Source organism: Zerene cesonia, chromosome 10 (genome assembly GCF_012273895.1).
Source record: "Zerene cesonia ecotype Mississippi chromosome 10, Zerene_cesonia_1.1, whole genome shotgun sequence".
In the NCBI taxonomy this organism is placed as follows: domain Eukaryota; kingdom Metazoa; phylum Arthropoda; class Insecta; order Lepidoptera; family Pieridae; genus Zerene; species Zerene cesonia.
In genome coordinates this window covers 5,017,165-5,028,172 of record NC_052111.1, presented here as the reverse complement: position 1 = coordinate 5,028,172, position 11,008 = coordinate 5,017,165, and the positions used below count along the sequence as shown (strand labels likewise).

Below are 11,008 nucleotides of genomic sequence, written 5' to 3'. Positions count from 1 at the left end.
ACGCTTACCAGCAGGCGAGATGGTAGTCAAGTGCTTCCCTATCCCACAATAAAAAAAAAAAATCTATGCTCATAACGTATACTTCGTCCATTGGCGAACGTCAACAAACATCAAACAAAGTCAGTGTCAACTGTCAATGCTCAATTGTCATGGCATCTAAAGAAATTGACGTTTTATTTTAGTATTTATTGGTGGAAGATTTCCTTTTGTATGTGATTGCTTAGAATAAACTGTATTTTCCAAAACATTTACAGAAATATTTGTAACCAATTAGAATAACATTATTTACCCATATTGGACGTGCAATGTAATAGTACGTTTAAATTTAGTTTGAAATTTACAGAATGGTATGTATCATGTAAATCTGAAACATTATTTTATACTGGTTTTTAAATTTTTGCTTTAAAGGTTTTTTGTATTTTTAGAGTTACCAAGATGAATATGTGGGTTCCTTTCCCAAGGACTTTAGTTATGGACCATTTGAACAAAATGGTGAAAGTGATAATGGCTCTTTACAGGAGGATCATAAGCCCAGAATTCTTCTTATGGGTCTAAGGAGGTGCCTACTAATAATATCGTTATTTAATTTATCATGTTTGAGATTTCTGTGTGTAGACATGATTATATATGATTAATTTATTTGTATGATTGGAATTGCAGGTCGGGAAAATCATCAATTCAAAAAGTAGTTTTTCACAAGATGTCACCCAATGAAACTTTATTTCTGGAATCAACAAACAAAATTGTTAAAGATGATATAAACAATAGTAGTTTTGTCCAATTTCAAATATGGGATTTTCCAGGTCAGATAGATTTTTTTGATGCCACATTTGATTCTGATACCATATTTGGTGGATGTGGTGCACTCGTTTTTGTTATTGATGCTCAGGTACTAGAATAAAACTTATTTTTCATTACTATAAAAAATAGTTTTTAACTATTGAAAAGTAGATATTGAAAAATTTACTGATTACTCTCTACACCATCTCCTTTTTCATGGCATATTACTATGACAATAATATTCCACTCCACCAATGTTTTATTTTTCTTTATTCCATACCATTATTATTGTTTCTATATGATTTTATGACAAATTTATTTGTATTTTGTCATTCTTTAGTATAACAAACCCAGTTTCTGTTACATTTAAATCTTTTTGGTACAATTAACTGAGTTTGTAAAATGCAGGTGGGTGCTCCTTATAATATTGATTGTATATGTAATGATCAAGAATGTAAGATACATGGAATAAATATAAAAAATATTCATGATTGCTATTACCTCATTCTATTTCTAACAGAAAGGATAACTTATTATTATAATTTTTTTAAGGATGACTATCAAGATGCACTAGATAAGCTACAACTAACAGTAACTAAAGCATATAGAGTCAATAGTAATATAAAATTTGAAGTTTTTATTCACAAAGTAAGTATAAATAATCTACATCTTATCTGTATTTTTTATTCATATTTATTTGTTTATGTAATGCTGCATACATTTGTAGGTTGATGGCCTTAATGATGACTATAAAATGGAAACACAGAGGGATATACATCACAGAGCCACTGAAGATTTGGCAGAAGCTGGCCTTGAACATGTCCACTTATCATTTCACTTGACTTCCATTTATGATCATTCAATATTTGAAGCTTTCAGCAAAGTAGTACAAAAGTTAATACCCCAACTGCCTACATTAGAAAATCTTCTCAATATCTTAATATCTGTATGTATATACATATATTATTATAAATAGTAGTTCAATTTACTTACAATTAAATTATGAATAGAATCAATTGATTCGGAAATTTATTTTGCAGTAACACTACATTGTATTTTATGAAGGCATAGTATACAATAAAATATTTAAATTGTTTGATTAATCATTACAGAATTCAGGGATAGAAAAAGCATTTCTATTTGATGTTGTCTCTAAAATTTATATTGCTACTGATAGTTCACCTGTGGATATGCAAAGTTATGAACTCTGCTGTGATATGATTGATGTTGTTATTGATATATCATGTATCTATGGGTATGTAAATTGAAATATATGTATTATTAATAATGCAAAAAAAGATAGACCATTCAAAAAATTGAATAAAAACAGATTCTTCTTGTGGGTCATATAAGCTAAACATCTATTTTATAAAATACTAAGATTCTTATTAGATCTTTGCATGGTCTTTCTACTGGTCTGGTCTTTCTACTTGTTCATATTATAACATGACTATTGGAATAGATGATGTATTTTAACACAAAAACAGCTGATTGGATCTGTAGGAATATTAGATATTTAGATACCTTGTCAGTATTCTAGGTCTCATTATTGTATAGTATAATATATATTACTACATATAATGTACTTATATACCTTTATACCTCTTATTATAAAAGATAAAGTCTTGGGATCAAGCCATAATTATAAATTAATATCCTGCCTGACTTCCCAGATAATCATGATCCCACATGTGTAATCACTATGTTGCTATGGTATAGGAAAGGATCTGGTTCTTTATTATTTTTTTTTTTTGTAATTGGGTTGAAGGTAATGGAAAATTGAATCACAATTAAATATATAAAATAATGTGTTGAAGCAACTTGTAACCATCATCAAACTGTATCTGATGTGTTTTAGATGACTCACATTTAAAATGAGTCATGTAGAGAATTATTATTAACTGATATCTAAACTTAAATTAAACGTATTATAAATTGCTATTTTACAATGTACTAATTTGTGTTTCTCCTTTTAGCATGGTTGATGATACTGAAGCTAATACATTTAACAGTCAAAGTTCAAGCCTTATAAAGCTTAACAATGGAACAGTTTTATATTTGAGAGAAGTTAACAAGTTTTTAGCACTTGTTTGTATTTTACGAGAGGAAAATTTTCAGAAACAAGGTAGTACATAAAATAGGTCAAAGATGACTATTATGTGAGGAGATATGATTTAATTGCTTATGTCAATGTTTCAATCAATTTATGTAAAAGAGATTTAAATTAAGCTATACATACAAAATGATGAAATAGAATGCTGTTATAGTTCCTAATAAATTGATAAAGTATCAATAATTTATTGTAAAGCTAACTTTACTTTTAAAATCATGCTTCCAAATAATTGTTTTTTTTTTTTGCAATTATTTTACATATTGATGCAACATTAAAATATGATAATATGTTTCTAGGCTGATAAATAAATGCCTACAGCCAATAAAAGTGAACGCACAGATGAAATATGTTTGAATGTAGCAGTTTGATTGCTAAAGAACTAAGTAGATACTTAAAAACTTGTATGCAAAAGATGCTATTGAAATTTAATGAAATAACAGTTTAATTAGTAACAAATCTTTTCAGGTGTTATTGACTACAATTTTTTATGTTTTCGGGATGCGATTACGCAAGTGTTTGAATTGCGAAATAAATCACAAAATACAGTCATATCACGAAGTGACATAGATCTTCCTAACGGTGCAGGCGACTCGGTTGAAAATACTACAAACCACCAACCATTACCTCTACCATAGCACAATAAACATCATCATTCTCGTTACCCCTAAATACAAAGTTTATCATTTCATTTTATAATATGTACATCAGATATTAAGCATATACTTATTGTAAAGAAAGAAAATATTATTATAAAGAACATGTTTATTTTTATTTTGTATTATTTATTTAAAGCTAAGTTTTTACCCATAATATCAAATATATTAAAATAATTGTCCAGTGCGTTGACTTTATATTATACATTGGGAAGGAGAAAATAAAATTAACTTCACACATTTTTTTTGATGCGCGGTTATTCTTACCTGTATGTATGTATTACGCATACTACGGTATCCTCCCTGTGAGGATACGACGACGACACGTTGCAATGTTAACCAAGCGAAGCCAGAAATTTACAGAAATGAAACTAGGCATCTTAGGCTTACCTTTAATGTTTTTTAATTAAGGTGTTCCATCTATATTGATGTCAATCAAGCGTTGGAAGTAATTGTATACATATACAAGACGGTGCAGTGGTGTGGTGTGCCAAGCTTACCATACCAGCCTGTCCAAAGAGTAGTATAATAATACGGTGACTGTCGGCTGGGAATCCGGTCGTACCAGATGAATTGCACTATAGTTTTTAGATACCTACCTCGAAATAAACTTAAAACCCAAATTCCTATAAATCATCATCATCAAAAATTACTAAATTCTTTGCAATAATTTCGAATAAATAGGTCCGAAGATAATTTCTGAATCCGTTCGTTCTTAAATCACTCCTGATGTCCATTACCTCTAATTTCTAAATTTAAAAATATGTAATAAGCGCTTTCCTACTATTGCTGCTATTTTTCTGCTATAATAAGCTACGATTTTAATTATTTTTTAATCTGTAAATCTATGACATTCAATAAATAATTATCTGTTTATTATGTAGTCTGTGTGAAGTGCTACACGATTTTGACGATTTCTAATTTCTAGACCAAGAAGCGCTGATCTAGATGTTGCATAGTGATTTCTTTGTTCTGTGTTCGTAAAAGTATATTTTAAACCAAAAATAACATATAGTGTTTTTTATTATAAGAGTGTTAGTTCAGAATATTTACTATTGATAACGTAAGTAAAAAACTTGGTACATCTTATTTTAAATTTACGTAAAGATAGCCGACTGATTTATAAACAAAGGAAAATTAATTTCCAAGATCATTTTCGCGAATATTTAGGTTGAATCATATTAATATAAGTAATGTAATGTAAATATTACTGAAAAATATATACTTACCATGAATCCTTTTATTAAATAACGTTCTAATGAATTCCTATTTGTTGGTATTGGAATGTTTTTAATTTGTTGTTGGTACTAAATGTAAACAGCTATTTTATTATATACTTTACGATCGGACTAGGAAGTAAATTATCAATAAATTAAAGAGAAGCCTACAGGCTACAAATAATTCTGAAACATAATTTCGTTTGTTATCGTCAAAGCTAAAATATAATGTAATAAATGTATACTTAACTGAATACTTGGTAGATATTTATTTTGCTATTTTGTCTTAACTAATCTCTGATAAATCCATACGGCTATGCTAAAAAGTTGATTATAACTAATTTACCTAGTATCATTATACAAGTCATAATATAAAAGCGAATAAACAGTTCTTGTGTATAGACTTTTATATGTGACAATGGCTAAATAAGCTTTTTTGCTTTATAATTATAAAGCAATAAGTATGCAAAGATTTACACAAATAAAAATTAACAAATGAGCCAGTTCATGATTAGTATAAAAGAAAAAACAAGGTTTTAAGGAAAAAGACTTTTCAGCCAACATCCCGTTGCAACTGATAGTATGCTAGGTACTTAAAACAATTCAAAAATGTGTTGGGATTATTGATTAAAATAAAAAAAATCATGCATGCACATTGCATGAGCTTAATGCATGTCACTAAATTCAAGTCTAACCCTCTCTCTACAAAACTATTTTCTCTTATTGAATTTAAGAATAGCTAAAACCATATTATTTTATGAAAAAATAAGAAAAAGAAATGGTTTTTAAAATTGAAGAAGTAAGTATGTAACCAACTCCTTAAGATTAGAGTTTGACCCACTTTAAATGGACAGATTTAATGCAAGCTTTGTCGGCTTATTAATTAAGTCATTTATCAATAATGTTACTCAGATTTAATATTTTGTCTATTATTTCGTAATTTTATCTGAGTGCCAAATTTAGAAAATAACATGCTGGTTTCATAGATTCCTAAATGCTTGCACTTGTTGCATTCTAAGTATTAATATGAATAAATTCCTAATGCAACAAGCCACATGTGCCAGTCTTCTCTACCCACATGTGCTATCTGTCCATTATGCCAAGCCCTGTATAAACTTTATCAAGCGTCTCATTTTTTATGTTTTTTTTTTCTACATTAAATTTGCATAAATTGGATAGTAAATTATAATTTATTTTATCAGATACAGTATTGGTTCTCAGACTATCCTTCCAATATCCTCTAATAAGAACTCATTATAATTAACAACCCCACACCAAAATATAAATAAATTTAAAATAAAGATATACATTATATAATCAAAAAAGCAGTTGTGGCTCAGTGTTGAGGACCTCAGACTTATCTATCTATAAATCTGTAAGTAAGTCGGGGTTTGAGACCATGCGAGCATGCAAAAGAAAAAGAAGTAAATTGATTTTTCAATTTATCTGGGCATGTGGATATCATCACCACTGCTCAAACAGTGAAGGAATACATAGTGAGGAAACCGGTATGTTGAACATATATAGGTTGATAATGATGATGACTAACAAATCTTAATGATAACAATCATTTCACATGTAAAAAAATGTTATGTGAAATGTTTTTATAAAAGTTTACTAAAAATTGAAAATAAGAGTTTTGTTGGAAATTATGAATACTTATGAAATCACAACTTTTCATACTTTGTGTATTTTTCATATTGAGCCTGTCTATTACTTCATGTCATTTTATTTAGTCGGTAGTATCAAAGTTGAGTTTCAATCAGAATGAGATTTAATTTCACTAAATTTTAAAAATTTAAAACTATCCAGGGCTTTTTTAAAGCACTTCAACACCCAATTTTGTCTGTACCTGTAACTCCTGGATCCAAAGACCATACGGGAGCGCGATCGCCTATGTTAAGAAAGACTGAATGACAATTTAAAGCAAACTTAAATTCATATGTAGCATTAACAAGTTATAGTAAAATAGCGAAGAAAATACTGCTTTGGAAATTAAATTTGCAAGAATTCATTATTCATATAGAAGCAAAGTAGCTATTGCCTGCGGCTTCGCACACGTTTATTTTCGATGTAATCTATCAATTTAAAAAAAACCATCAAAATCTATTGTATAAAGATCTAAACATACATACATACAGAGTTATAGACGCGGGAGGCAACTTTGTAGTGTATGTAGTCACGTTTAAAAAACATTAGTAGGTATTTCTATATACATATTATTAGTACTAGCTTTGCGTCCAGGGGCTCTCTAGCGATGTCTAAAATTTAACAAATAAAAAAAAAAGACAACAACGATACACATAAGTAAAAATAAAATGAAAATCAATGCAGTTTTATTTGAGTTAACACATTCACATAAAAAAGTTTGGCAAATCTAAAAGTGCATGGCTCATGATGCTCATTCGTTCGATAAATAGAAATATTTAATGTATTGAATAATCGAGTGTTCCAAAAAAGATATACAAGCACTCATGTGTATTTTTGTCAGATTTAGTTTTTTATTGATAACAATTAAATTGTACAGTATATAATCACAATTTTCAATACCAATCACCGGATCGTGGATCTGAAGCTAATAAATAAAATTATTCAATTGATGAATTTTTACGCAAGTTATATAAATAAAGTATATAAAAAAAGTTATATATATAAAAGTATTGATTGATGGGACTTTTCTTTTGACTATTTCTGTATTTTTTTAGGTTTTATTACATTAAATCCATTTTTTCAGTGACAGAAATATTCTCCATTAAATTATCTTTCCAATGGTGCGCAGGTTGAAGTTATTGCGTGGATAACAGATCGTGTAATTAATAAAATAGTTGCGGAACCGAAGCAAAACGAATATTTCGATAATTAATAGAGCACTCTCTGATGCTTCGCATCATGAGTCGTGCAAAACATTTTGAAAAGAAAGCCCTCCGATCATGGCGCCAATGATGGGCGAAGTGTGCCTTTTTCCGCGGATTAATTTGTTGCAATCATCGTGATCGTGATTACTTACTTGATTTCCACAAAAAATTACATGAAATAATGGTCGTATTTATGCCAGTATCGCATAGATTAAAAATCTTCGGTATTTCCATATCTCTCAATGGAGAAGGAAGTACGTAATCTTGTTTACTATGATTCAGTTACATAATGAAAAACATGTTTTTGTTTTTCTTTATAGTGCTGCCAATACTTTGCAAAATGCGCATTAGAATATACTGCACGAAGAATTGCTGTGTTACTAGTGTTCTTAACTTTCAATGGTATATTTGATCAAATATGATACTTAACGCTACTCACATACGGTTCATTATAATATGCATCCTATTATCGACTACAAAGTACCGGCCTTGTAAATTTTAATAATACGCAGGAGGTGAGTAGATAAATGTCTTGTAAACACTACGTCATGACACACCCATTATTAGACGAATAAGGCGCTATGCTATTCAAAAAAATTATGTCATAAAATATAATAACCTTGAACAAGCTGATTCTTGAATATCCTCTTGATGAGCAGAATAAATTTAGGTCGATTTGAAAAATAATGTATAAAACAAACGCTATCTATACTAATATTATAAAGCTGAAGAGTTTGTTTGTTTGTTAGTTTGAACGCCCTAATCTCAGGAACTACTGGTCCGATTTGAAAAATTCTTTCAGTGTTAGATAGTCCATTTATTGAGGAAGGCTATAGGGTATATATGTACCAAATAATAACAAATATTGGCCCTTGGTGCATTTAAGATAAGGTATATTCTGATTATAATCTATCTATAATATTATACCATCTTCAAAAGCACTGCCGAATTATTTTTAAGATATTGCGATAAATTATTATATCATAAGAGAAAAGATATTATATACACTATTAAAAAACTACAAAAAAAAATAATAACTCATTTTATTTATGATCATGAAATTGATATATCATAATATGTAGGTAGTTAATAATAATCTTATATTAAGATTAGCTTTAATTGTGTATGCGCAATAAGATAAGCGTTTAATTATTAATTATACCTAGTTGACATCATTTACATGTGTTCAAAATAACAAGAAACATAAAACATAATTGATGAAAAAGTATTGTTAACCATTAACCAATAATTAAACTGCGTTCTACTCAAGTGACTTTCATAACGGAGTGGTACGACATCACGCCATCCAACACGCGTCGGTCGGTTTGCCTGAAGCAGGGCTCTGTGGATTGTGGAATGATACTATATTATGTACTTTCTTTAGTGTGCGTACAGTCATTCGACGTCACGTAATCTGCAACACCAACGTATCACGGTAACGTGAGTGGCGAGCGGCTGTGAACACGCCATTCAGCAGTTTGTAAGCGTATTCGATACAGATAACACGTATCCATTTTTATTTTTAAAATCGTCGTGTGCATTTGTTTACCAAACCAGTGAATTATAAATCTTTGGATAAAGACTACACAGTGCAACATTTTTAGTGTTTTAAGTTTGGTGACATCGGTTCTTTCAATTAGGTATCATTTTATGTTTACCTTTTATTAAAAATATGTCAAGATTTATATATCTTTATGAATAAATTATTAGAATTACATGCTACTGAAATCTATCGAATAATCGAAATTATCATTGTCATTTATTTACACATTTGTATGCAAAAATCCTTGTGTGGGCTTACGGATACTTTTTTATATCGTATATTTTATTGGAAAATTAATGCTTTTAATTGATTGGTTTAATTAAATGTGTCCACACTGTAATTTATACGGTATCTTAATATTTCTGACGTTGTTTAAATACAAGAAATATCTTATAATAATCTTTAGCTATGAGCTATCAATAATGAATCCCCTTATAGGTACGGAAAAATAAAGTTATATGTCGTCATTACTAATTATAAATTTTTTTCGCGTTATAAATTAGACTAAGTAAACAGGATAAAATAGGAGTCCTTTGGAATTATTCGTTTGGTAAACATCTATCATTGCAATTATTTTTCTACTAAATTTTTGTTCAATATTCAATACATATAACGGTGAACACAACAATTCTTGATATTGTAGTAAAATACTTACTTTTTATGAAAAATGAAATAATGATAGATTTGTATCTATAACCAAAGTTCAATTGCAATTTCATAATTCTCGTTTCGACTAATAAAAATTAAATTATCAGAACATCAGCATCATTATAGGAACATTTCTGACAATATAAACCGCCCTATTAAACAGAGACTTCGTCTGATTTAATTTTATCTTAAAAGTTACTGCTTGCTTAAAACACGAAAAGATCTCATATTTATGAATGATGTTCGTAAATATATATAATATAGGTAAATCTTGAAGAAAAATTTTCTATATTTCATTAACGATCTTGTTCCGAACTTGACTGTTAACTCATGTCCAGAAATTATCGAATTCTTATTAATTTGTACTAAATATTATGTTGAGAACCGCTGACCCAAGTCCACGCGTACAGTGGCTAACTGATGTGTCTATTTAACTCAGATTAGTTATCTCTTTGCTAGTAATCTCTTTGCTGTTTGAAGTGAGGTTCAGAGTCCTCAACAAATATTGTCATGAAAAAGCCACGTGCTATCTGCGTAGGTATGAAGCTAGAGCCAATGTCACGGAGAGGCACAACAACTGAGGTGAATGAAATCGAAGTACATATATACATATTTATAAATGAAAGATATAATGAGGGGTACTTACAATCAGTAAAATGTATTCCAGCTTATCAATATTAAGTAGGTGCGTTTAAAGATTTCCTTTGTCATGTGGTTCACAGTTGTGCGTGAATCATAATAATATCTACATAATATTAACTATATGGGTCAACGTTTGTAACTCATGTCCATTGTTATGAAATTGAGAGGAAACAAAAAGTAAAAAAAGCGAATAAACACGATTGTAGTGTTAGGTAGCCGATTCTTATATTAAATATTATTTCTACTTTTTACTTAATGCTATCAGGGTTTTATAGTTTCTTTTTTATTTAATTTTTGTTTTAATAAGATTTTATAAAGCTTGAATTAAATCTGTCTGTATAAATTGAGTCAAAATAGGTTCTAAAGGTGTCGGTTATAAACCTAATAAAAGCATGTTAAGAATTTCCACACAAACCAATCACAGATTCAATTATCGTATAGATGTGTAGTAATATTTCATATTAGGTTGATACCTATATTCAAGCTCATTTCATGGTGTTTATATCCCTTAAACGTTACGTATGTACATTTATAGGTCTCGTAACTACCATAAATGT

At 29.1% G+C, this 11,008-nt stretch overlaps 2 protein-coding genes across 5 annotated transcripts in view; both read left to right on the top strand.

Annotated features, from left to right (window-relative positions):
- The first annotated feature begins 138 nt into the window (after positions 1-138).
- On the top strand, positions 139-3,663 carry LOC119829709 (ras-related GTP-binding protein C). The gene is made up of 8 exons (XM_038352348.1): positions 139-347; positions 426-559; positions 661-889; positions 1,333-1,428; positions 1,508-1,726; positions 1,893-2,035; positions 2,757-2,905; positions 3,359-3,663. Exons 1-8 carry the CDS (start codon positions 345-347, stop codon positions 3,526-3,528), a joined length of 1,143 nt encoding a protein of 380 aa, XP_038208276.1. The 5' UTR covers positions 139-344; the 3' UTR covers positions 3,529-3,663.
- Positions 3,664-4,452: 789 nt separating this feature from the next.
- Positions 4,453-11,008, top strand: part of LOC119829282 (phosphatidate phosphatase LPIN2) — a 27,610-nt gene continuing 21,054 nt past the window's right edge. For 2 of the 4 annotated variants that reach the window (XM_038351723.1, XM_038351721.1), the window contains exon 1: positions 9,084-9,258. The gene's annotated coding sequence lies outside the window, so the exon portion shown is untranslated. Of the gene's footprint in view, positions 4,610-9,081; positions 9,259-11,008 lie in introns of those variants that run through there. The other 2 variants (XM_038351722.1, XR_005287804.1) reach the window with 2 other exon arrangements.

What these genes read in the sequence shown, in the direction of transcription:
- LOC119829709 (XM_038352348.1), top strand. An exon ending in TTTTTGTTATTGATGCTCAG is followed by an intron (nt 890 to 1,332) that starts GTACTAGAATAA and finishes AATTTTTTTAAG; the next exon opens with GATGACTATCAAGATGCACT. An exon ending in TTCTCAATATCTTAATATCT is followed by an intron (nt 1,727 to 1,892) that starts GTATGTATATAC and finishes TAATCATTACAG; the next exon opens with AATTCAGGGATAGAAAAAGC.